The 23,378-nt window shown below is 34.0% G+C and overlaps 1 protein-coding gene and 3 pseudogenes across 1 annotated transcript; 1 reads left to right on the top strand and 3 right to left on the bottom strand.

Moving 5' to 3' along the window:
* Positions 1-1,152: 1,152 nt before the first annotated feature.
* Positions 1,153-2,151, bottom strand: LOC120168007 (annotated as a pseudogene).
* Positions 2,152-2,439: 288 nt separating this feature from the next.
* Positions 2,440-6,253, bottom strand: LOC120168006 (glutamate receptor 2.7-like). The gene is made up of 4 exons (XM_039176877.1): positions 6,000-6,253; positions 3,106-3,764; positions 2,630-3,072; positions 2,440-2,553 (listed from the first exon to the last, which is right to left on the bottom strand). Exons 1-4 carry the CDS (start codon positions 6,226-6,228, stop codon positions 2,496-2,498), a joined length of 1,389 nt encoding a protein of 462 aa, XP_039032808.1. The 5' UTR covers positions 6,229-6,253; the 3' UTR covers positions 2,440-2,495.
* Positions 6,254-12,585: 6,332 nt separating this feature from the next.
* LOC120168094 lies at positions 12,586-13,615 on the top strand (annotated as a pseudogene).
* Positions 13,616-15,878: 2,263 nt separating this feature from the next.
* On the bottom strand, positions 15,879-22,450 carry LOC120168100 (annotated as a pseudogene).
* Positions 22,451-23,378: the final 928 nt, after the last annotated feature.

The following is a 23,378-nucleotide window of genomic DNA, read 5'->3' as shown; positions in this document are numbered from 1 at the left end:
TACCCCACATGGCGCCAAATCAATATATAACGCGGTCAGAGGGTGCGCTTTACTGCTGCTACGGGTGTTAGATCAAAAAATTAATCTGACCGTGTTAGATCATAAATATACCGATCATCGGTAATTTTCGAGAAATCCACCTTTTTTTATAATGGATAATATTTCTTTTGAATTTTTATTAATGTAGTTGATTTCTTTTAGGTTTATTCCTGTCCTGATTTGATGTTTTGAGATCAATTGTTTATAATATTTTATATTTATGTATTTATTAAAATATAAAAGTACTATTCAAAAATCTTAACTGGATACGTTTTGAGTTTATTGAATTCAAATATTAAGAATCAAAGTCATAAATTTTGAATACAAAATTGTTGACCTCTGCATTTTTACATGATTGTGGGTAGAGGTGTTCACAAATACCAGATTTGGTTGACCCGATCCAAATTTAAAATGGATATTTTTTTAAAAATTTAGTCCACTGGGTTAGGTATTCGACCTGATATTTTTCTAGTTGGACCCGGGTCACAAAATTTTATTTTTTTCGGGTACCCAGTTATCCAAATATCCAATTATATATATATAATATATTATAATATTACATATTCAATTATTAATATTTTATATATTAAACTAAACTAATAAAATTAAAAAAAACCACCCACCCAATATTGTATGTTTAATAATTAATATAATATTCTTTAATAATATAAGTTTTATTTTTTAAATTAAAAGTTTTAAAATTTAAAATAGGGTATCGATTACCTGAATTACGGGTACCCATTAAATCCGACTATCTGGATACCAGCTACCCATAATATTCGGATCAAGACACAAGAAAAAAAATCTAATATCCGAAGATCCGGGTATAGGATTTGAACACCCCTAGGTGTGGGATTACTATTTATTCTCATAAAGTTGGTCAAAGTTTTCCACTAACTAACCGTTTGAATAAAGGTTTCTACTAAATGTATAACATGAACAAATATTATTTTTATTAAATAATCATAAAATATACAAACTATTAGTTGATTTAGTAGGACGAGATACAATATATCTTAATCAATGTATATATGTACGACGACATTAATATTTGATTTTAATCAAATCCTATTAAAACAAATCTGATCATGGTATATATATATATAGTGAGATTAGTGACGTGTTTTTCATATATTCTGTTGAAAATATTGTTCCAGTAAGCCTAAATGCCCTGAAAATTATGTACAAGCTAGTTGAATGAGTGAACTTCCATTGTAGCTTCATCTGCAGATTCATCTCTATTATCCTGGTTAGAATTTGATTTTCTTGAACATTGTTGACCTCGGGAGGATTAGTAACAGTGGCGACAGTCATCTCGGCAGTAGGCTGAACTCTCGATCTGGGTTATCACGAGAATGCGAAAGAAGCATCTTCGAACAAGCTTTCCGAACTTATGGTTCTCCGAAAAAAGCAAGGCTAAGAACACTATGACCGCGATGATGATAAATAGCCCGGCAAAGCTCCTTGAAGTAAGACTAGGACTAGCCGACGATACCGACCCGGTGTCGTCTAGATCGATGGACACTACGCCGAAGTACTTTTTCTCGATTGGAGCCATGTATTTTCCTTGTGTGAAATTCACGATTGCTCTCGAAAAATTCGCCACCAGCGACGACCCTACCGGTAATGCCTGAAATTAGAACAAAATACTAAGTAACACCTAACTTGATATTCCTGAAAACAATACATGTATAGGAAGATGAAATGAACATACAAATCCTAGTCCATCTGTTCTGTAGGTCGGACCGACTATCATGTAACCCGTAGTATACTGTGCGAGAAAGATTCTGATGTATGGAATTTCATCGTAGATGGCGCAAACTCCACCATTGTCGGATCCCTTTGACAACGCCTCCTGATAGTCATCAACTGAACCATATGGTTTCAGCATAGACTCCTCGAACCCAAAGTGGCTTATCAGGTAATCTTTTACAAATGAAAGATTCTGGTAACCAACATGACATCTTCTAAGTTCTGGATACTCGGGATCGTCGCCTGTAACTGATTGACCGTCAAGATTGAAGACAAGTTCGCCGTGTAACTCTGCATCAATATAAATGCCAGAAATATCCATACCACCAAGACCAACCTTGAGCAGTTGGTTACCACCATGTCCTGTTACCAAAAACAATGCTATTTGAATAATACATTTTATTTTCAATATGTTCCGAGTGAATTAATAGACATGGAAGATGCCACTTTACTTTGAGGAATTGCCACTGATAAGCATGGAAACATCAAAATTTCGCTGAGCTGCTTTCTAGTGATCCGTTAAAATCCGTATTTTTGCGACGCTCGAGAACCCGAACAACGATCCCGATGAGAGATGCAGATGCTGATGATTACCAACCATAGATCCCAGCTCAATGGCTTCAAGAATATCCATATGTCTTTTGGTCCATCATGGCTCATTTTATCAGCATTGCCACACAGACTCCAGATATGGAAGGGTAAAATCAACACAATTTGACCTGCTGGACACAATCGAGATGTCTCCACGGCAGCATGGATTTCCTGTAACATTTCACACCCAAAACTAAATTAGGTGATCACTTAGAAGATGGAAAGATAGAGAAATAGAACAAATTACCTTAGCATTAACTTTGCAACAAGTTCATCATATGTTCCATCCATGGTTTTAAATTCATAACCATTGGGAGGTAGGCCTAAGCTCTCCCACACAGCTTTGAAAACCTCAATGGTGAAACCTGGTTCGCGTTCGTCGACTTTCTTATCCCAAGGCTGTATGTTCACAAACTCTTTGAATCCACTCTTACTCGGAACCCCTATTATCCATTTGCTTTCGATCGATTCGTTTGCCTCAAGTGTTCTTCGGGTGTGTCTGGAGTTCGGATACAAGTTCTTAGATATTCCCCGGTCATGAGTGCAATATCCGATCATCCTCTGTCCTTTCTTGGTTACATTAAATATTTCAAAGACAGAAGGCTGAATCTGCCCATTCACCAACTCAAAATCCCCACTGATCCCTCTATAACTAGTGTTCAACATCCCCATTAACCAACTACCATTCATCTCCTTCAAGAAACAAGAATTCCGATTACAATTTCGTTCCACACTCATAGCTAATCCGTGAAATATATCGTAAACTCGCAAACCAAAAAGATTTAGCTCGGTCGCCTCCTTGTTCTGCATCATCATGGATAACCTTTTATATCTCGTTCTGAAGTTCTTAAGAGCTTTCGTGTTCGGCACGTAAGGCCTCAATCCTATCACACCCTCCATTGAATCAATAGCCACGTGATCCATGGCGTCTACAAAGGTCACAAGCCATGCAAATCCTTTGCTCATCAACCCCGCCTCGTTTGCAACCGCAAAGAAACGAGAGGCTAGGTCTGTCGACATGTGCATCACCACGAATACCGTACTTTGCAGGGTCATTAGCGGTTCAAGCTGTTTTAAAATTTGAGAACTTTGGGCTGAGGTTGGGATTGCAGTCCTGTGGGACAGTTGAATGCCATTGTTCTTTAATGCGTCGGCTAAATAGGGGATAATGGCGTTACTGAATTCCATGTCTTCGTATATAAATACGACTCGGTTCCATTCGAACATTTCCAAAGTAGAAACCGTAGCTTCTGCTAGGCGAGAGAAGCCGGTCGTTGATGTTCTGATCAGAAAAGGACTAGCAGATGGAGAAGAGCTGTCTCTAAGTTCTATGGCAAATGAGGCTTCAGCTGAGGCTTGTGGTAGATGTCCAACTGCATTTCCTAATTAAATTGTCAATTTAAATGAGATTCATTACTTGGTCAAGTGATAAAAATTATTTATACTATTTTATCTTACATAAACTCAAATATTAACATTTATTTTTCAAATATAATATTTTACTATGTAATAAAAAATTATCAATTTAAATGGAATAAATGGGAGGAGATGTGATAAATGAAGGTTTCTTTTCGGGAGGAAATAACTCTTTTTCTTTTGGTACAAAAAAAGTTTAGGTCAAGGTGTCTCCTTCAGTCTAAGGTCATGACATATCTAAGATCTAATTGAATTTTATATAAGAATTTACAGATTACACAGAAAAAATGACGGTTGGAGAATTTCAAATTCCTGAATCTCACCAAAAAAATTATATAAAAAATATTATGTCTTGGAGTATTATGTCAATATTTAATTATAAGTGGGGTAATAAAATGTTTTTTACGGAAGTTATTAATGTTGGATTTGAATATTGTGTATTGATTTTTAATTATATTATTTTAAAATTATATATAAGTAGGAAAATGTATAAATATTTTCATGATAATATTTTAATTCTTTGCTAAAGGTAGGGCATTTTGCTAATACAAAAGTTAGGGTTATTTTAAAAGGTGAAGTACGTACTAAAGGAAACGTTATAGTTATACTTTTATTTCTTTTTATATCATACGAGTTTTTATTATTAATTTTTTTATATATTTGTTATACCTTATTTTTGTTTAATGAAAACTTAATTTATTATTTTCCAAAAGAAAAAATCGATACTTCTTGTTAGAAAAATTATTACTTTACTGCCAACAATCTCTATTTTTTTTTTCCTCTAATTTGGATGATATTTCGTTGAAGAAATTTGTAATACTTACAATATTTTATATATGATTAAAATAATTAATTATCTAAGTTAATCTATTTAATTCTATCTAAATAGTTGATTTTAAAATTATTTTTTTAAAAACTTAATTATTCAGGTTAAACTTCATATGGATATCTATCTTAAATAATAGATAATTATTATAATAATTTAACTAAAGCTTGTTTTTAAAAATTATTTTGAAATGTCTATTATTAGTGTATTGCCGATCTTAAGTTGCACCGTGCCTTTATATATTATAGATAATTGTGTCTCAGATCCTGTACTTTTTACACATTCAAAATTTAATCCTTTCACTTTTAATCACTAGACATTAAACATTTATACTCTTTTAATTTAATAATTGAAATTTAATTAATATCACTATTGGAATACTTTTATTACATTTCATAATCTTCCATTTTTAAATTAAAAAAAATTGTGCATGTGACCAAGATTATACACATGAAATGTCAAATAAGCAAACGAAAGTGTATATATGCAACATAAATCCCTTCCATATCTTTTTCCCTTCCTAAGAAGAAGAAAAGGAAAGAAAGAAAAAAAAAAGATGCCACAATTTAAGACCAAAAGTATACAACTCATATATATATATATATATATATATATATATATATATATATATATGGGTAAACTACATATTTAGTACCCTAAGTATTTCTTTTGTTCTGTTTTGGTCACCTAATTATATTTGTTTCAACATTATACCTAATGTTACATTTTAGTTTCATTTTGGTCACTCATTAGTCACTATTAAATAATTAATGGTGATGTTGATGTGTCACCATAAGATAACATAACATCATCATTGATTTTTTTTTAAATATCACGTCAACAGTTTTGTTAAATTTTAACAGTGAGTGACCAAAATGAAATCAAAAAATAATATCGGTATTATTTTAAAATAAAAAGTAGTTGAATGATCAAAATAAAACAAAAATGATAGTTACAGTACTAAACATGTAGTTTACCATTACTATATATATGTATATAGATAAGTCAAAGGTTGAATTTGTGACATATTTTACCAATAATTTGGAGTAGAAAAAACCTCTTTTTTTTGTTTTATTACAAGGTGAATCATTTTGAACATTGTCTTCAAATATTTTATAAAGTAGGATGGATGTTATCATTTTACAAAGAACATCTAAAAATATAGTTAAAAAATATTATAAAATGTCACTAAATGAATAAATAACAAAAACCTCAACATATGCAACGTTCATTAAAACCTACAATATATAGAAGTCAGAATTTTGTTTGACAATAAATAGGTAATTAAAAAAAATTATAACCACGAACTTCAAATATAACCACTTTTCAACACTGTAACTTTTACACTGTAAAAAGTAGCAAGTTCCAAACTTACCTGGTGAAGGTGCAGCAAGCGAATCCCATGTTGGCGGAGACAATCTGGTACGGGAATTCTGGTGTTCGGCGTAAAAATCCGAAAGAGCCATCGACATGCATATATTCACCGTTTTCGAATCGACACCGATATTGTGCACCAACTTTAGACCGCCGGTGTCGGATTTTATGGCGGAGAAGAACGAAAAGAAGACGAGGAGAAGAAAGGAGAACCAGACGTGCTTCGGCATCGGGACAGAGGAGAACCGGACATGCATATACTCGCTGCTCTCGCTTTGCTGGTTATATAGACGCTGCTTAGTTGACTCCGAGCTAAACGTTGGTTTTGGTGTACGAAACAAGTAATAAAACAAAAGAGTTTTGAAAAGTCTTATATACACGCAAGATTTTATTCCAAAGCACGATCGAGGACGAAAACGATCATTAATAAAAAAATATAAACTAAATATTTACATTATATGAGAATTTTAAATCTTTAAGGATTGACTATTCCCTAATTCATATATTATAATTACAATTATTTATGCATGGGGTCTATAGATTCAAGCATACATAGTCATTGAAGTAAGAAGAGGAAGGCAGCTTCGTGGTGGTTTCGAGGAAAATAATGTTATAATTTCTGAATGTAATTAATATGTCTTCCCCATGGCATTATACTTCGGGAAGAAGAAATGAATAATTTTACAAGTATACACGTGCTCCATTTGTTAAAACCTAGCAGATCTAAGAATTTCTTAATTCTATTCTACACAATGGAAGAGATTTTCTTCAACTACATAATATCTACAGTGTGTAAAACTATAGATAAATATTAAATTAACTATAGATGAGTTGCAGGGGCCATTTCCCCTAAATGTTTAAATTTCAATTTTAGTCTCTTAATATTTAAACTTGTAATGTTAAGTTACTGATAGAATTGAATCTTGGCCTCTAAAATGATAGTTTTACAATTTAATATTATTAAAAATACTATAAACATTAACGAAAATAATGACATAAATTATATTTTAGCATTCTAAATTTTTATAGTATTATTGGTCCTTTGTATACATTTTGATATCCCTAATCACCTGTTCGATCTTTATTCTTTCACTTAATTCTGGAATAAATAATTGGAGCACCTGATACTGCGTTACTCAGAAATACATGAAATTGATTAAAATGTAAAATCAAAGGAAGGGAAAAATATTTTTAAATCAATAGGTAAAATTGAATTAAAATTAAGTTTAAAATATTTACCATGTATTTGTATAATATATTGTTAAAAGAACAGAATGAGAAATATTATAGTCTACTTTATATTTTTTATTTATTAATAACTAAAATAATTTTATAATTAACCAGAGTTTTATTATTCTTAATTAATATTATAAAATAAAAATTGTGAAAGGTAAAAAGAGATTAACTAATTATGAGTAATTATTTCGCAAAAAAAGTCAATAGAGATGAGTGATATTTTTCAAACTGTGAGGATTAAATGAAATTTGGTGCAGTTCCAAATAGAAAATATCTTTTACCATAACATAAATTATAAAAAATAGAAATAAAAATTCAAACATCAAAGAGAAGCCTCAGAATTGGCTATTGAAGTCCTTGCAACGAGAGGTATAGAATATCCCTCCAAGGCGAAATTTCAAGCAGCTGACTACGTTTTGTTCACCGGTTAAAGCACAGCACGTATTCTAGATTCTTACCATATGCTATTAATTCAATCTTAATTTAATTAGTATTTTAAAATTTATAAATTTAAATATAATAAAATATAATAAAAATATTCTAAGTCTGCACTATTTACTTGTATTAATAGAGGATCGCTTTGATATTTTATTAACTTTCAACAAAGTAAGCACCATTCATTAGTCCATAAATTGAGTTAACTCCTCTCATCCAAGGAATTTGCTGCACATATGGCCGGTGAGATAATCAATTAAACTATGTAAGAAAAATCTTAACAACTAATATATTATTTGAATCCCAGCAAAATCTGTACATGGATCTATTCCCTAGATTTGGTGGGTCGATGCGATTGGACTATTGACTCATTCTGCAATGGACCATATTTCTCTCACTTTTCAGTTTCTAATTCTTCTAATATTTTAAAATTCATTATTGTTTTGCATAATGCTAACAGAAGCCTTTAGTCTTTGTAAGTTTTTTAATTGCACCTTTAAAGTATTCTTTTAACAATTTAAACGACAATATGTCATTTCTTTCCGGTTAACGACACGGATGATCACTTATGTTTGTATTTTATACATTTTTTATCACCGATGTGATTACCATTTTTTAACCACAGGCTCGACCTAACTAAACCCGGAGCCCAAAACCCCATTTACAACATGCCCAATCGGGCCACCAATCCGACCCAATTTTAAACCGAACTCGGCCCCAAACTAAAACCCAAACCCGACCAAGCCCAAACCCGAATCAAACCTCACCCAAATCCAACCCGACCCGATCCGGGTCTACCCTAAGCTTTCCTCTGCCACCGTTCAATCCCCCCAATAAGCATCAACCCTTTCCTACCCCAATCGAAGAAAAACCAATCCAGCACACCACTTATGCCAACACTCCATCACCTGTAGAAACAAACAAGAAAAAAACAAGGTTGAATCATTTTAGTATGTAAAAAATGGGTATAAAGACCCGATTACAAATCATGTAAAAAACTCTCGGTTTGGAGAGATCCAGAAGCAATAAATAAGGTTTTTTTAATTCAAATAGCCCTTTTTTCTCTGTGTTTTTTTCTCGTGTTTTTGCTTTCGATTAGAATCACAGTAGAACAAATTTTTTTGAGTAATATTAAAATATATAGAATAACATAAATAGTTTTTTTTTATTTCGAACATAACAACCCAATCCAGCAGTTTTACAACCAAAATAAAACAAAAAAAATAAAAGGAGGTTAGATCAAAGGTTACCTAAGCCAGGCAGAGCATCGCCGGAGTCTGTGGTAGCCGAAGGGTTTCAGTATGATTTTGAGGGGTTTACGGTTATTTTAGGTGGTTTTAAGATTTAGGATAGATTCGGGGTGGGTAGATCTACGTTCAGTGAAATTTTAGGTGAGTTTCAAGTTTTTCAGCGACCGAAGGGGGCTCAAGGTGGCCGGCCTACTATCGGCCGGGGAAGGGGAAAGGATTTGAAGATTTTTTCCTTTTTTTTGGATTCGGTTGCAAATAAAAATTTGTTTTATTGCATTGTTTTTTTTAAACCTATGGCATTGTTCACTTATTAGAGAATTAATGGTATATCTCCCGCAAGTATGCTCATGGGATGACTACTGGTGATTCCTGAAATAGGTCGACATCCTTTTCAAAGTCCGCATCATGATTTTCTAAAAACGAGGCAATATTCGATTATGAGGCACAATAACTGATCTCCAGCATTTACGCTTGGGAGCGAATGCTATCGGTCTCAATAAACAAATATCTATTTCAACTTTGCATCCGTAATGGTTTTCAAATTAAATAAAGATCGAAACCAAAATTTCCGATTTTAAATATATGGTAATCAACTAAGTACCAATTTTTGGGCGCTTGTTAGGGTGCTAATCCTTCCCCATGCGTAACTGACTCTCGAATCCGATTTCTAGATTTTCGCATACCTTAAAACTTAGTATTTTGATAAAAATAAAATGTTTTATTAAAATCATCTGATTTTCACAATGTCACAATCACACCTTAAATGATTGGTGATGATTCCTCACATTTCGAAAAATCATTTTCAAAGAGAAAACCCCTGAGTCGGTATCGGTCTTTCCCCGCTCGGACGAAAAATGGTGTCGATAACTTATTTAAAAAAAAGATATGGTTACTTGCCGTTAACAGCAGTAAAATATTTTGATATAAACACACATTTAGTCCTTATTATTTATATATTCTCTCAATTAAAATATATTTAATCCTCCAATCGAATGACGCCATATGTCATGCCACGTGTCATCATTCGGTTGGAGGGCTAACTTTATTTTAATTTAATATATTTATTTACATCAATCAAAGATTGATATGTGTCACCCTCTCATTGAAAGAAAACAAATGAAAGTAAATTGGGACAAAAAAGATTCAAACCTTGGTCACTTAGGAAACTAAACATGCATCCAACCATTAAGCCAATACCATTGCTTGGTCTAAAGTAGACAACATGGTGTATATATTTTATATCTTAATGTTTAAATACTTAAATCCATAATATTTTATATATATTAACTTAAAAAATATTTTTATATTAACTTATTAAATATTTTTTATTATTAACTTAATTTAAAAATATTTTATTTTTTATTTTCATTTTAAAATATATATTTATGTTAAAATTTATTTAAAAGTATGACTAAATTGAGAATATGTAAATAACAAGGAACAAATGTGTGATTATACCAACTATCACGTCACATATTCTGTTAATTTTTAATAGCAGTTAACCCATGATGACCACATCTTAATTAAATAAAAACGAAAGTGATCGTATCTTAATTAAATAAAAACGAAAGTGATCATATCATATGTTTTTTAAAATCAATGACCAAAAGTGGACAAAATACAAACATAAGTGATCATCCGAGTAGTTAATCTTTTTAATATTCTCTTTTTGAACGGTCAACTACCAGTTAACATGATAAAATTTAAGGGCGCAACTGAAAAATAAGAAAACATTGAGTTCTTTTCAAAATTTTGCTTTTTCCCCCCTCTTAATATATAATTTTATTTTGAATGTGTAAGTTACTTTTATAATGTTATTTAAATATTTATAAAAAAAATTATCTTAATAAAAAAATCTTTTATTTTAAATGTCACTATATAGTTAAAATTATATTTGCTTATCATATAACATGCTGCACATGAATTTAAACTAATAAATACAAAATTTTATTGCATTCAAAATGGGTAAAAATATTATGTTATAAAAAAATTATTCAATGAATGATGATGACTAGAATGATAAAAGATTTGCACATAGATTTATTAATCTTGTGATCGATTATTAATTAGAATTTTGTAGTTATTTTACAAAATTATAAATCAAAAATGAAAAAAAAATATAATAGCAAAAAATCTTCTAAAACTGACTCAAAGTTTCAATTTTGCTAATTTGATCATTAATTGAATTGACTTAGAATTTTAATTTATCTCATGGTGTTAACTAAACCGAAAACAAGGAAATATTAATGAGTTGAAATGAAACAATTTCAGTTAATTCCGTTGTTTAATTAAATTAATCTTTTTTTTTAATTTTTTAACATGTACCAAATACCGAAAGATTATTTATTATGATTAGTGAATCAAAAATACAATTTTGTATATGTTTGAAATTAGTTTAATCCATTTTACTTAACTAAATAAAATTAAGAGTAAAATACACAAATGGTCCCCCGACTATATGATGTTACTTTCTTGAGTCCCTCGATTATTAAATGTTACAAATTAGTCATCAACTATAAGATGTTGCTTTTTTGAGTCTATCGACTATTAAAAGTTATAAAATGGCCACATGATTATTCATATGTTCCAAATTTATCATTTTCTGTTAAAAAATTGATGATCGCATGAGTTAGATTTTAACATGTTAATTGAGATATGATAGTTATTTGAGATTATAAGATCATATTTTTATCATATATGAGTCAGCAGGTTAACATCTGACTCATATTGTTGTCTATTTTTTAATGAAAAAAAATATGAGTTTAGAACATATGAATATTCATATGATTATTTTGTAACATATAATAGTCGATTGACTCAACAAAACAACGCCATATAATTGAGGGACCATTTTGTAAATTTTAATAGTTGGGGAACTCAGCAAAATAGTCCCCTATAGTTAGGGAACCATTTGTGTATTTACCCTAAAATTAACTAATACGTAAAAGGGTAAATTACAAGTTTGGTAACTGAACTTTACTCTCTCCTATTTCACTCATTGTACTTCCAATTTTTTCAATTTACTCACTGAACTTTATAGATTGAATTTTTTTGTCACTGCGTCATTAAATAATTAAATGAAGTTATGACATGGTAACTTATATCAAAACTACGTCGTTTGAATACCTTAAAATATTAAATTTTAGACTAAAATGATTTCGTTTTGATTAAAAAATTCAATCTATAAAGTTCAATGAGTAAATTGAAAAGATTGAAAGTATGATGGTAAAATAGATGAGAAAGTAAAGCACAGTTGCAAAACGAATAGTTTACTCTAAGTAAAAACGAAATAAATTTGTCAAAAGGTTACCTAAGACCACGTTAAGCAGTCCAACATCCTCTCTTTTTTTCTCAATCTGACCCTCTAACTCAAGAAAATAACTCATCTTTGACCATTTGTTTAATTCTATTATAAATGAGAAAATTATACCCCATGCTACCCCAACCTACCCCATGCTAATGCGAATTATCGTATAAAGTCCCCAGCCTACCCCATGCTAATGCGAATTATCAGCCTCAACTAATTTGGTTTTTACGTTTCCCTTTTTAATTTAAGGTATCCTACTTCTCATCTACTTCTCATATCTCACAATCTTGTACCAGAAAAGCAAAGAAAAAAAACCCAGGGTGGTGTATTTTGCAGAGAGAAGAAAGAAGATAATCCGAATGGAGCAAGTTTACAAGAATGCTTCTAAACACATTGCTGTAATGGCTTTCCCCTTCGGAACGCATGCCACCCCTTTTCTCAACCTCATCCGTCGGCTATCGGATGCTTGCCCCGACGCCGTGTTTTCCTTCCTTAGCACCCAACAATCGACGGTTCGACGTTTCCGATGAAGCTCGACAAGGTTAAGCCTTTTAATGTGAAGGATGGATTGCCGGAGGGTTATGTGTTTAGGGGTAATCCTCACGAGCCTGTCGAATATTTCCTTAAGGCGATACCGGAGAATTTCACGGTTTAGATGAAGTCGTGGCTGAAATTGGTAAGCCGATTGATTGTTTGATAACGGATGCGTTTTATGCGTTCGGGGCTGATATTGCCGATGAACTGAACGTCCCGTGAGTGGCGTTTTGGACGGCTGGCCCTAGGGCTCTTTTTGTTCATGTTGAGACTGATTTTATTCGCCAACATGTAGGAAATAATGGTACGAATACATACATATTTTATGCGTTTCTTGATATTTGATGATGCACACATGAGATTAATATGAATGCTCTTAAATGTTTCAGGTCCACAAGACAAGCCGCTTGATTTTCTTCCAGAATTTTCCCGTGTACGTGTTGCTGATTTACCCGCTAGAATAGCCTCCGGGGACTTTAATGATGCCATACCAGCACTGTTGCATAAAATGAGACTCGCAATGCCGCGTGCCGCCGCGATCGCCGCTAACTCATACGAAGACTTGGATACACAATCGTCAACATGCTTAAATTAAGATTCAAAGCGTACCTCAACGTCGGTCCCTTCAATCTAGTATCATCATCAGTCTCCGGTGCCACTTTCGATGACTCGCACCATTGCTTGGACTGGTTGAGCAAGCACTAGCCGGCGTCGGTGGTGTACATCAGCTTCGGAAGCGTGATAACGCCATCACCCCACGAGCTACAAGCATTATGCGAAGCCCTGGAGGAAAGAGAGTTCCCATTTATTTGGTCATACAGAGGGAGCCGAAAGAGCTGGCTTACAAAGCAGTAAAGCTTAACGGAACCTCAGTTGAAAATTTCAAAACACTGGTACAAGTTATCAGTAACAAACCAGCTCTTAACTATGTCAAGAGTTGAAGATGAACATCAGCTGAGGTTCTCTGAGAAAGCATATTCGTCCAGTGTTGGTGTCTTCAGTTTGGCTATCATCTGCCAGATTGTTCTTCTTATATTGTTTCTATAAAAATAAAACGGTCGATTAAAATAATAAAAATGAGGAGTGCTTGAATTTTCCTTCATCTTCTTCACAGGTGGTTTTGAGTTCCATCTTCCACAACTGATTTAAAGAATTGATTCCAAGAGTATATCTGTTTCTAATTTTTATATAATTTACTTCACTATCAAATTCAATTAAGATAATTATATTAATAAAATGATAAATTAAATTAAATTAGTCTATCAACAAATAATAATCATAAAAAATAAAATTATTATATGCATTTATTCGCATACAATACTCTCTCATTTAACTATATATTCAAAATAAAAAATAATCATAATTTATTCACATAATGTATTCATCAAGAAGCGAGGTGGCAACCTTCCTTTCAGGGTATGTGAAGATCAATCTGGATGGTGTTTTTGAGTCTATTGGGCGTATAGCGGTTGTGAGGGTTATTGCCCGAGATGCCGTTGGCTAAGTATTTGGTGGCATGGCTGCATCGTCACTAGGTTGTGTCGAAGCTGGGCTTTCGAAGATTCATGCTCTGAATGCAGCTCTTTCTTTGGCAAGTGATTATCGATGGACGCATGTAATCTTAGAGTCGAATTCAACACTTGTAGTCAATAAAATGTCTCGAGCGGAGGAGGATTTGTCCACGTTGGGTATTATCTTTGGGAAGCTCGTAGGATTTTGGATGTTAATTTAAATTACACAGTATGTTTAATTCCTAGAGATTATGTGGCTCATACTTTGGCTAAGTGAGCTCTGAAAATGCTTAATTTGTATTTTGACTCAGTTCGTCCTGAGATTATTACGTTTGTTGTATCCAATGATTTTTCTTCTAAATACAAGGTCCTATCACACTCTTTTCCGCTTATAGATTTTAGAAAGAGATTTTAATGAGGTGCATTTTCTTTCAAAAAAAATATTAAAATTATTTTTAAGATTAAAACATCATTTGATTTATGACAATTGTTTTTACCAAGATTCAAACATTTTGAGGTTGAACATCTTTTTACATATCAATTGTCTTTTATGCATCTTATCGATAATAGTTCTATATCTTACTAAATGTATAAATTGTTCTATCTTAATAGTATCATACTCAAAATTTAATAATAAAAATTATTGATTAAATTTTAATTCAATTAACATAAACATTAGAACAAAATTCTTCTGCTCCTATAGTGTGCCTCTTTAGGTGTTCAACCTTTAATTCATTGACACGTGGATTTTTATTCCAAAACCCTCACTCTTAACTACTATTAACTCATCTTATTTTTACAAGAAAGCATTGACCAAAATATAAAAATTTCAAATTTATTTCTTCGTTGAAGAGCAAGTTCTCCCATTCATAATCACAATGGTAAACACCACCTCCGATCATGCATTTTTTTTTATATTTTATTTTACATTCTCTATTGATAATATGTTTTCACCCCTAAAATTTTATAAGTTCATCATCTTCTAATATTTAAAAGTTCACTCCTGATATTAAATTTTCTATTGATATATGATTCCACCGAAACTTATAAGTTTGTCGTCTTCCCAATTATTTAGAACTATTTTCAGTTTTGCTGAGCCTTTTTTCCAACAACCAAAAGCAACCCAAGCAGAACAAACAAAAACAACCTACTTTACAGGTCTGAATGGGGCATTCACTTTTTTCCTTCCATTGACACACTTAAGAGCAAAGTTAAAATCATATACAACTGAAAAAGGAAACACAGCATGTATATCAGCTCTTTGTTCAGTAATAGTAATAGGAATAATAAGGGCAAAATTGATTAATAACAAATCGTCCCTAGTTTGTCTTAGTTCTCGAGCTCTGTGCATTATTGGTTACCATAAATGTATATGCATCTTATAAAGGAAAACAAAAAGAAGCTCCACCTCATGTGGCTGATGCATTTGTCCAAGTACTTCCAGCTTTGATGACTATCAGAATAGCAAAAGTCCTGAGTGGTGAAGTCGAAACATGTTAATGATCATAAGAAACCATTTCGATCAAAATTTAATACTTCGATTGCAAATAACCGAAGGTTTCACAGCTCTCCTTTGTGTATCATGCAGTCTCCTAGGGATCAGTGTTCATATTTGCACTCTTTAGAACCAGTGGCAGTACTATTAACCCAGGCATATGAAGGGTATAGCAGTGTATTATTAGCCTAACCAGTGGATGGCCTTAAACTGCATTAATGCTCTTTTTATTTATTTTTTCCCGGTATGATGGCGGGAAAGTTAAAATCTTAGCTTCGGATTTACCTCTATTTTACATTTATAGCTGTAGCCATGTTCCTCAGCTTCTGAGATATTTCTGAAAACGAAGGTCTCCGTGCAGGATCAGAGGCCCAACACCGCTCCATCAAAGCCTTCCACTCTGGATCACACCATACTGGTATTGTTGGACGTAAAGAGTCGTTTACGATTCCCCCTGCAAGTTCAAAGAATGCAATTTTGGAGGAGATTGCAGTTAAAAATCCATTACCCGAGTTCATGCTAAGCGTCTCAATATAAAGTCTAAAAACATGAATACAAGTTGAACAGAGACCATCAAATCATAAAAGATCCTTCAAAAATCTAAACTATATGGAAGCAAGTTAGAAGTCCTTACTCATCTGTCCGACTATCGATTTTCTCTTCCATGTCAAATAACAAACAACTTAGTACTTATTTTCAGATATAATTAAAAACGGATATGAATTCATATAGGAGAACAAAAAAACTTAGACCTACAAACAAAAGAAAAACAATAAATGAACAGAAGTCGGCTTCTTAGTTCTCTTTTGGGAAGTACCTGCTTGTTAATCAGTAAATAGCAATGCTAAAATCGCTAACAACCGAACCATACTTCAATAACGCTGGAATATTTAAAACAGAACAAGTTAATCAGCTTTCATTTTGAGTCCGAAGGCAAAGACAGCAAGAAAAACTCGGTATTAATAAGAGATTTCCCAACAAGAACCTCCTCTCTCTGCTTACCCCTCGCCCTACAAGTGTTCATACTTCATAAACACCATCTCCGTTTTCTTTTGATCATGGATGCAAACAAGCATGCAACTAAGGATGCTCTCCACGAATGGAACGGGAGAAATGAACCTGTAAGATTTTATGACACTTACCAATTATAGAAGCACAATGCATATCGGCATATGGTTCTTCGCCGGTAAGTAACTCCCACATAACGATCCCAAAAGAGTAGACATCAATCTGACACACAGACAGAGACGAAACATGAAAAAAGTTAATCTGGCCAAATAAACCTTAAGCAGCAAAGGAAACAAATAACTCAGGTTCAAAACAACTGCATCTGTCCCTTGATCTTTTACACTCGGAATATAGTATTACCTTTTCAGATACCATGTTACTTTTACCACTCAAAAGCTCAGGTGCCATCCACGGTAGAGTTCCACGAACCCCTCCAGAAACTAATGTATGCTGTCTGACCTTTGACAAGCCTAAATCACCAATCTATATAAAGGTACACGTGCATTGCATGAGTTCCAACTCCATTGGCCGTTATAGGAAGACTGATAGTAATATGCTTGAAAGAAAATATATTAAAAGAGCATACGCTAAAGCTGAAACTCATACTGAGCTCCCACTATAAAAGAAATTGCAACAAGGTGACAATAACATCCAGAGTTTTCAAGAAAATCTGGTAGCACAAAAGTTTACTAAACAATCCCCCGCCCCTTTTTCTCCTCTCCATATGTAAAGCAACTGAAAGTTTTAGTTCTAGAAACAATTTAAAAGACGGCATACCTTGCACACTGGACGCTGTGTGTTGACGAAAACGGGTAAAGAAAACGAAAGAACACGAGAATTTTACGAGGTTCGGCAATGTGCTTACGTCCTCGGTGCCTAGGCGGCGCTAGAAGTTTTATTCAATGATCTTTTAGGTCTAGGTTACATCTCTATTTATAATAGAAAACCCTGGTACATAATTACAAAATCAACCCTGTACCGTACCGCGGGGGCTGCGCCCCCGCACCCCCAACCCACATAATTTGTAACCCCACAACGAGACTTTCTTTGTAAGGACAGTTGATGTTCGCTTCGCTCACTCCGCTCCATCTCCTGTCCTCTTTACTGGTATATTTATGAGCCATACCTAACACTGTGGATCTCTCATATTTACCAACAGATTTTCACATTTCAAATCAAAATGTACAATGCTCTTTCCATGCAAATACTCCATTCCAAATGCTGTGTCCATGGCTATGATGAGTCTCTTACGACGATCAATAGTCCTGCTCAATACCATTATCATGTCACACATATTACTTGAGAACATATTACATTCTGGCTTGTTTAATCTGGCTATGAAACAAAAGGGGTGCATGTTAAGGCCAACAACAACTGCATGAAACAACATTCATTCCAAAACACTGCAGTGAAGATACTCAAAAGGCAACTGAACACTTAGATATTAACATGATTACCTGTCTTTCTTCCGTAAAAACTACTTCAAGGATCCATTAACCATGAATTCAGTAACAGTAGCTAAGGATCCGTCCGGACCATCACGAACTATACCATAGAAAGAAACAACATTCGGATGATGTAAAGAACTCAATATCAAAGCTTCTTTCCAGAAATCCGCAATCTAGACCAGCACAAAAATAGAGTTTGACATCAATCAACATATGAGACACCTATAGGTATATATCATGAGAGCTCTTGAAAAGAAAATTGTTTTCTTGATCTTATCTCCTCAAATAGAAAAACACTAATTGTTTTGTTAGGTTGTGACTTGTGAGTTAAAAGTTAGATTCCCCCTAAGCCCTTATCTCCTAAATACTTATCTCCTAGGAAAAAAATATTGATCATAAAGCACAGATAGAATTACAAATAAAACAGACTTCTATGATAAATTAGACTCCTAATCTTGGCTGCTTTCTACACATATGGTGGGACAATAAAAATAAGAGCAACTAAGAACTCTCTGTAGTGATAATAAGATCTCTCAACCAAAATGCTGAAGAGTAAATAATTGACACGATGCAGCCCAGAAAGTTAATTACTGCCAAGCTATTATTTGACACCTCTTATCATGTCATAAATGGAAATGAAAATTTCCAACATATGATTCGCCAGCTGAATTACTTCCATTTAATCTACTTATAAGAATTTTCCTTCGCATCTTCCCTTTTGCCATTTGCAAATAATTGAAGCTTTATAAGCCATTTCAAGCCTTGAGTGTAGGCATAGAAAATCAATCATAAGTTGCTTAACTTTTACGTTTTTCTTTGAAGTTTAAAAGAAGCTACTGTCATACAATGCGAAACAGCATATACATTCGTTCTTCAAGGCATATAAGCACTTATCATTTAGCCATTGTGCAATAATTGGAAAAGGAAAAGTAAGAAACATTAATTTGTTTCTTCCTCCTTTTAACTTCTAACCAACCCACTTTTCTTACTGTGGAGTATCCCTTTAAGCTTTGCTGCATGGTTAAACAAATACCATTGCAACAATGACATACAAGACATATCAGGGAAAGCATTGTTTAACCCTGACCACCAAGAAACATTTTATTTCAAGGATAAGCAATCAAATCTTCATAAAAAGAAAATGTACAAATAGTTATTACCAGACGTTCTCTTTCAGAAGGCCTCCCTGCAAAGCAGCTGGCTATTATTCTCTTAATAGCTACATCAGAACCTTTCCACTTGCCATGATAAACTGCCCCATATGTCCCGGAGCCTAATTCTCGGATTTCCTCCAGATCATTGTTTTTAATAGTCTGAAGATAATATGCAAATATATATATAATGGTAACATGTGTAGACAATGTAAGATTTCAATGATCTTAGAACTGCTAGTGAGAAAAAAGAAAAGAAAAGAGTTAATTTGTTGACCTGTAAGCCTCTTGCAATTGCTTCTTCCTCAGCTTTTGTTGGCTCTATTTTGGAAGGGGATATGTTGTCATTATTATAATCCAATTCTAACTCGGCATGGCCATTCTACAGGAAAAACTGATATTAGAAAGATAAAAATAAAACATTGCAAGATGTTTTTCAGTGAAGAAATTTTCTTCAATCTCACAACTGATTGAGATTCATCTGCAGCTGCTTCATTTTCTACTGCATTATGCTCCATGGAGGCACCATCTTCAACTTTGACTTTCATTTCTTCAACCTATTGTAAAGCTGCTTTTTTAACTGAAGCAGCAAACTCTGGTATGAAACACATACGGTTTACAGAAAGCTTCGAATTTCAGCAGCACTAGGGTCTCTTTCTACAGGCTTTTCAGGCTCATCACCCTTTTCAGCAAGTTCTTGGAAATTTGAATTGCTAAGTTCAACTGATGCTAAATTTTCAGTAATCTTATTTTGCTCCAGACAACACATAATAGGAACATCAGATTTTTCAATCTTTGCATCATGATTTACTGTTTTATCTTCCATGGAAACAAGTTTGTCCTCGGTCCTCAATGCTCTGGTAGCATTGGAATCATCTTGTGGTTCTGGGTTGTTATTGGAAACAGATTTATCATGGATTAAAGTTGAATGCTGATCTGTTAACTGAGCAGACTCTGTGGAAGGGGCAAAATTTAGCATGTCTTGTGGGGATTGAGCTGGTTCTATATTAACAGGATGTTGAGTTTCCAGACCATGAGAACCAACGTTCACCTCGAGAGCATGGCCATAAGCATTTTCTTGAACAGGACTCCCATCAAAACCTAACATCCTTTGTGAAGGCTCGAGCCAAGGATTTTGACTATCAGTTGCAACACAAAACCTTGTGCTACCTTCTCCCAGACCCTTAAAAAATGCCGAGTTAACTGCAGCATTTACTTGCTGGGGTAAGCCAGATGCATCATAAGGAGGGGCACCATGAGTCGGGCTCTGAACATTTCGCCGTAAAGACTGTGCATGTGCATGTCCATGTGACGCTTGGTACATATTATCTCCTCCATATGGGTAAGAGTAATTCCCATAGCGGACTCCCCGTTCTTCAAGAGGAATGTGCATATGGGTTGAAGCAACCAAGGGTTGGTCATGAAATGCTTCATTCCCAAATTCTGATCCAGCTCGGTGAGGAACATGATTTGAGGGCAGATTATGGCCATCAGCTAAAGTAGCATGTCCAAGTGGTAAATTCATGCCAGCACCATCAAGAACGTAGTGGTCTTTAAATCTTCCAGCTCCATGTGCATGATTTCTCATTTCCTCAAGATGAAGTTTCAGTTGGTGTTGCAAAACCATCCCTCTTTCATAATTATGTGCTTCACCACAAGGAGAAATGGGATCAGTTTGATCTTTGGAATGAAACACATGATGCAATTTCCCATCCGCATTCAGCATGAAAGCTTCCAGGTTTGGGGGGCACTCGACACATGGACTATTAACCTGAGGTCCACTCTTTCCCATGTTGGAATGCTCCAAAAGTGGTGGTTGATTCCTACTGAAAGTAGCCCTATAGTGCTCACAGATGGTTTTCCCCTCATATACACCATGACCGTGAAGCATGTTAGCAGAAAAAACACCAACCTTATCACCAGAAATAGCTCCACTTGGCATCCATAATACATTATCTGAAAACTGTGGCTGTTGTCCGACTTGAAGATGATGATTTAATTGCTGCCGAAAATAATCTTCAGGCATTTGATCCAAGCATTTGTCTTGTCCGTCGGTAAACGGTACTAGGTAACGAGCGGATGGTGAAACTGAAAACTCTGGAGTTCGAGGATCATGATGTCCAGCGCGTCTTGGAGAATAGTACGCAGGACTCCATTGACCTTCCATTTCATTGTATCTCTGAGGAACTGGTTGCTGGAGTTGCCCGGACCCCATACGAGGAATAGTAAGATTATGAAAGTTATACGGTGGCATAAACATCTCGCCACTCCTCTGACTATGAAGGCCAGCATCAATACTCATACTGTTAAAGAATAGTTCCGCTAAATGAAAATCATCGGAAACTGGAGCCATCAAAGGCGAGTCACTCTTCCTGAAATCAGAGCGATCATTTAAACTGTTCAAAGCATCCACATACCTCCGCTCAGTCTCCCTGTCATCCCCATCGACATAGTGAAATAAACCATCTTGGTCAGGATTTGGGAACAAAAATATCCTAAGCCTAGTGAAGGCATCAGCTGAACCCATTTTCTCATACTCCTCCATCATGTTAATCACATCGTCATCATTCAGAACCGACACTAAAGCATCAAGATCCTCATCTGGCTGCTGATATTTCAGAACTGCTGCTTCATCATAAAGCTCCCTCATCTTACTCATCAATTCCTTGTAACTGATATCTCTGGGAACGCTTAAGATTCGTGTTTCTCCACCGACATACCTCAATTTCCCATCTTGGAGTCGAGGCAAAATGCTATCTAAGAAGCTACACAAGAGTTTTACACGCCGGATTTCGTCATTGGGACCAGGGGAGGAGGGAGCAAAGGCAGATGCCGGGGTTGATGAAGTTGAATCCATTAAAAACAAAGCTTGATTAGTATACTGTTGTTGACGATCAACTATACCTTTCTTACGCATGAGACGGTCTCCAGCTCACACCATGTAATTTAACAGTGTGGAAAACTCTAAACCAAAGTGGAACCATACAAATTCACTAATCTTAACACCAGCAACAGATTGATTCTCCATCCGATAACTCAAAAAAAAGGAGCACCAGAAATCATCAAATCTCTAAAAATTAAACTACAGAGAAATCCTAAGAAGAGTCTAGAATGAATCCGAATAAGAAAAAGAAACACAGCTACCACTCAACTAAATCCATCAACAACAGCTGAAATGAAAACACAGCGAAAAGCTTCCAAATTTAGCAGTTTCCAGATTCAATAAAAGAAACCCAAATCAGTTTTAGACAGAAAGAAATTAAATGCAAAGCTTTAGGGAGAAAAAAAAAGCATCTGGAAAATGGGAATTGCCAAATTATGAAGATTGGTGTCTTTGTTCATTCTATTTTATCTCTCAATTAGGTGATGCGATGTTATTGATCAAAGCATAAAGAATGAATAAATATAGGGGTTAATGTAAAAAGAAAGAAGATAGAGGAAGAATAGTTGGGGGGAAGAGAGAATAAGCGGTGAAGGTCATGGAGGAAGAAGAAGAGAGAGTATGGGCATATCGTATGAGATGAACTATAACTGCCAAGTCTCTACGCATGTTACTTCCCCACGTGGCATAACCATCTCCCTCTTCCTTCCTTTTCACTTATTTATTTACACCCGCGCTTACAATTGCGCGTGGCTTATACTCACCTCATTTCCCTGTTTATATTAATAGACGAGTTATGCAAAATCTGTAATTTTTAGGGTAAATTACACATTTAATCACCCACTTATTATTTAATTTTGTCACTCAATTAATATTATTTTAAAAATCATTCCTAATATTATTTTTTTATTTTGATTACCTATTGTTAAAAATTAATAGTGATTCTAATATGATTTTTTAATTATTCTTCAATACTAATGTGTAGTACCATATGGTGACATGTCGTCATTATCATTATTTTTTAACGATAGGTAATCAAAACAGAATAAAAATATAACGTTACGTACAATTTTAAAAAAAATAAAAATTGGGTGAAAAAAAACTACAAAATAGGTAGATGAGCA

Source organism: Hibiscus syriacus, unplaced genomic scaffold, assembly GCF_006381635.1.
Source record: "Hibiscus syriacus cultivar Baekdansim isolate YM2019G1 unplaced genomic scaffold, ASM638163v2 tig00111708_pilon, whole genome shotgun sequence".
Taxonomy (NCBI): Eukaryota; Viridiplantae; Streptophyta; class Magnoliopsida; order Malvales; family Malvaceae; genus Hibiscus; species Hibiscus syriacus.
The sequence above is the reverse complement of the archived record's forward strand: the minus strand, read 5'-3'. Positions and strand labels throughout refer to the sequence as shown.

What these genes read in the sequence shown, in the direction of transcription:
- LOC120168006 (XM_039176877.1), bottom strand. Translation starts at nt 6,228, where the DNA reads ATGCCGAAGCACGTCTGGTTCTCCTTTCTTCTCCTCGTCTTCTTTTCG. An exon ending in GCTTGCTGCACCTTCACCAG is followed by an intron (nt 3,765 to 5,999) that starts GTAAGTTTGGAA and finishes CAATTTAATTAG; the next exon opens with GAAATGCAGTTGGACATCTA. An exon ending in TAGCTATGAGTGTGGAACGA is followed by an intron (nt 3,073 to 3,105) that starts AATTGTAATCGG and finishes TTCTTGAAGGAG; the next exon opens with ATGAATGGTAGTTGGTTAAT.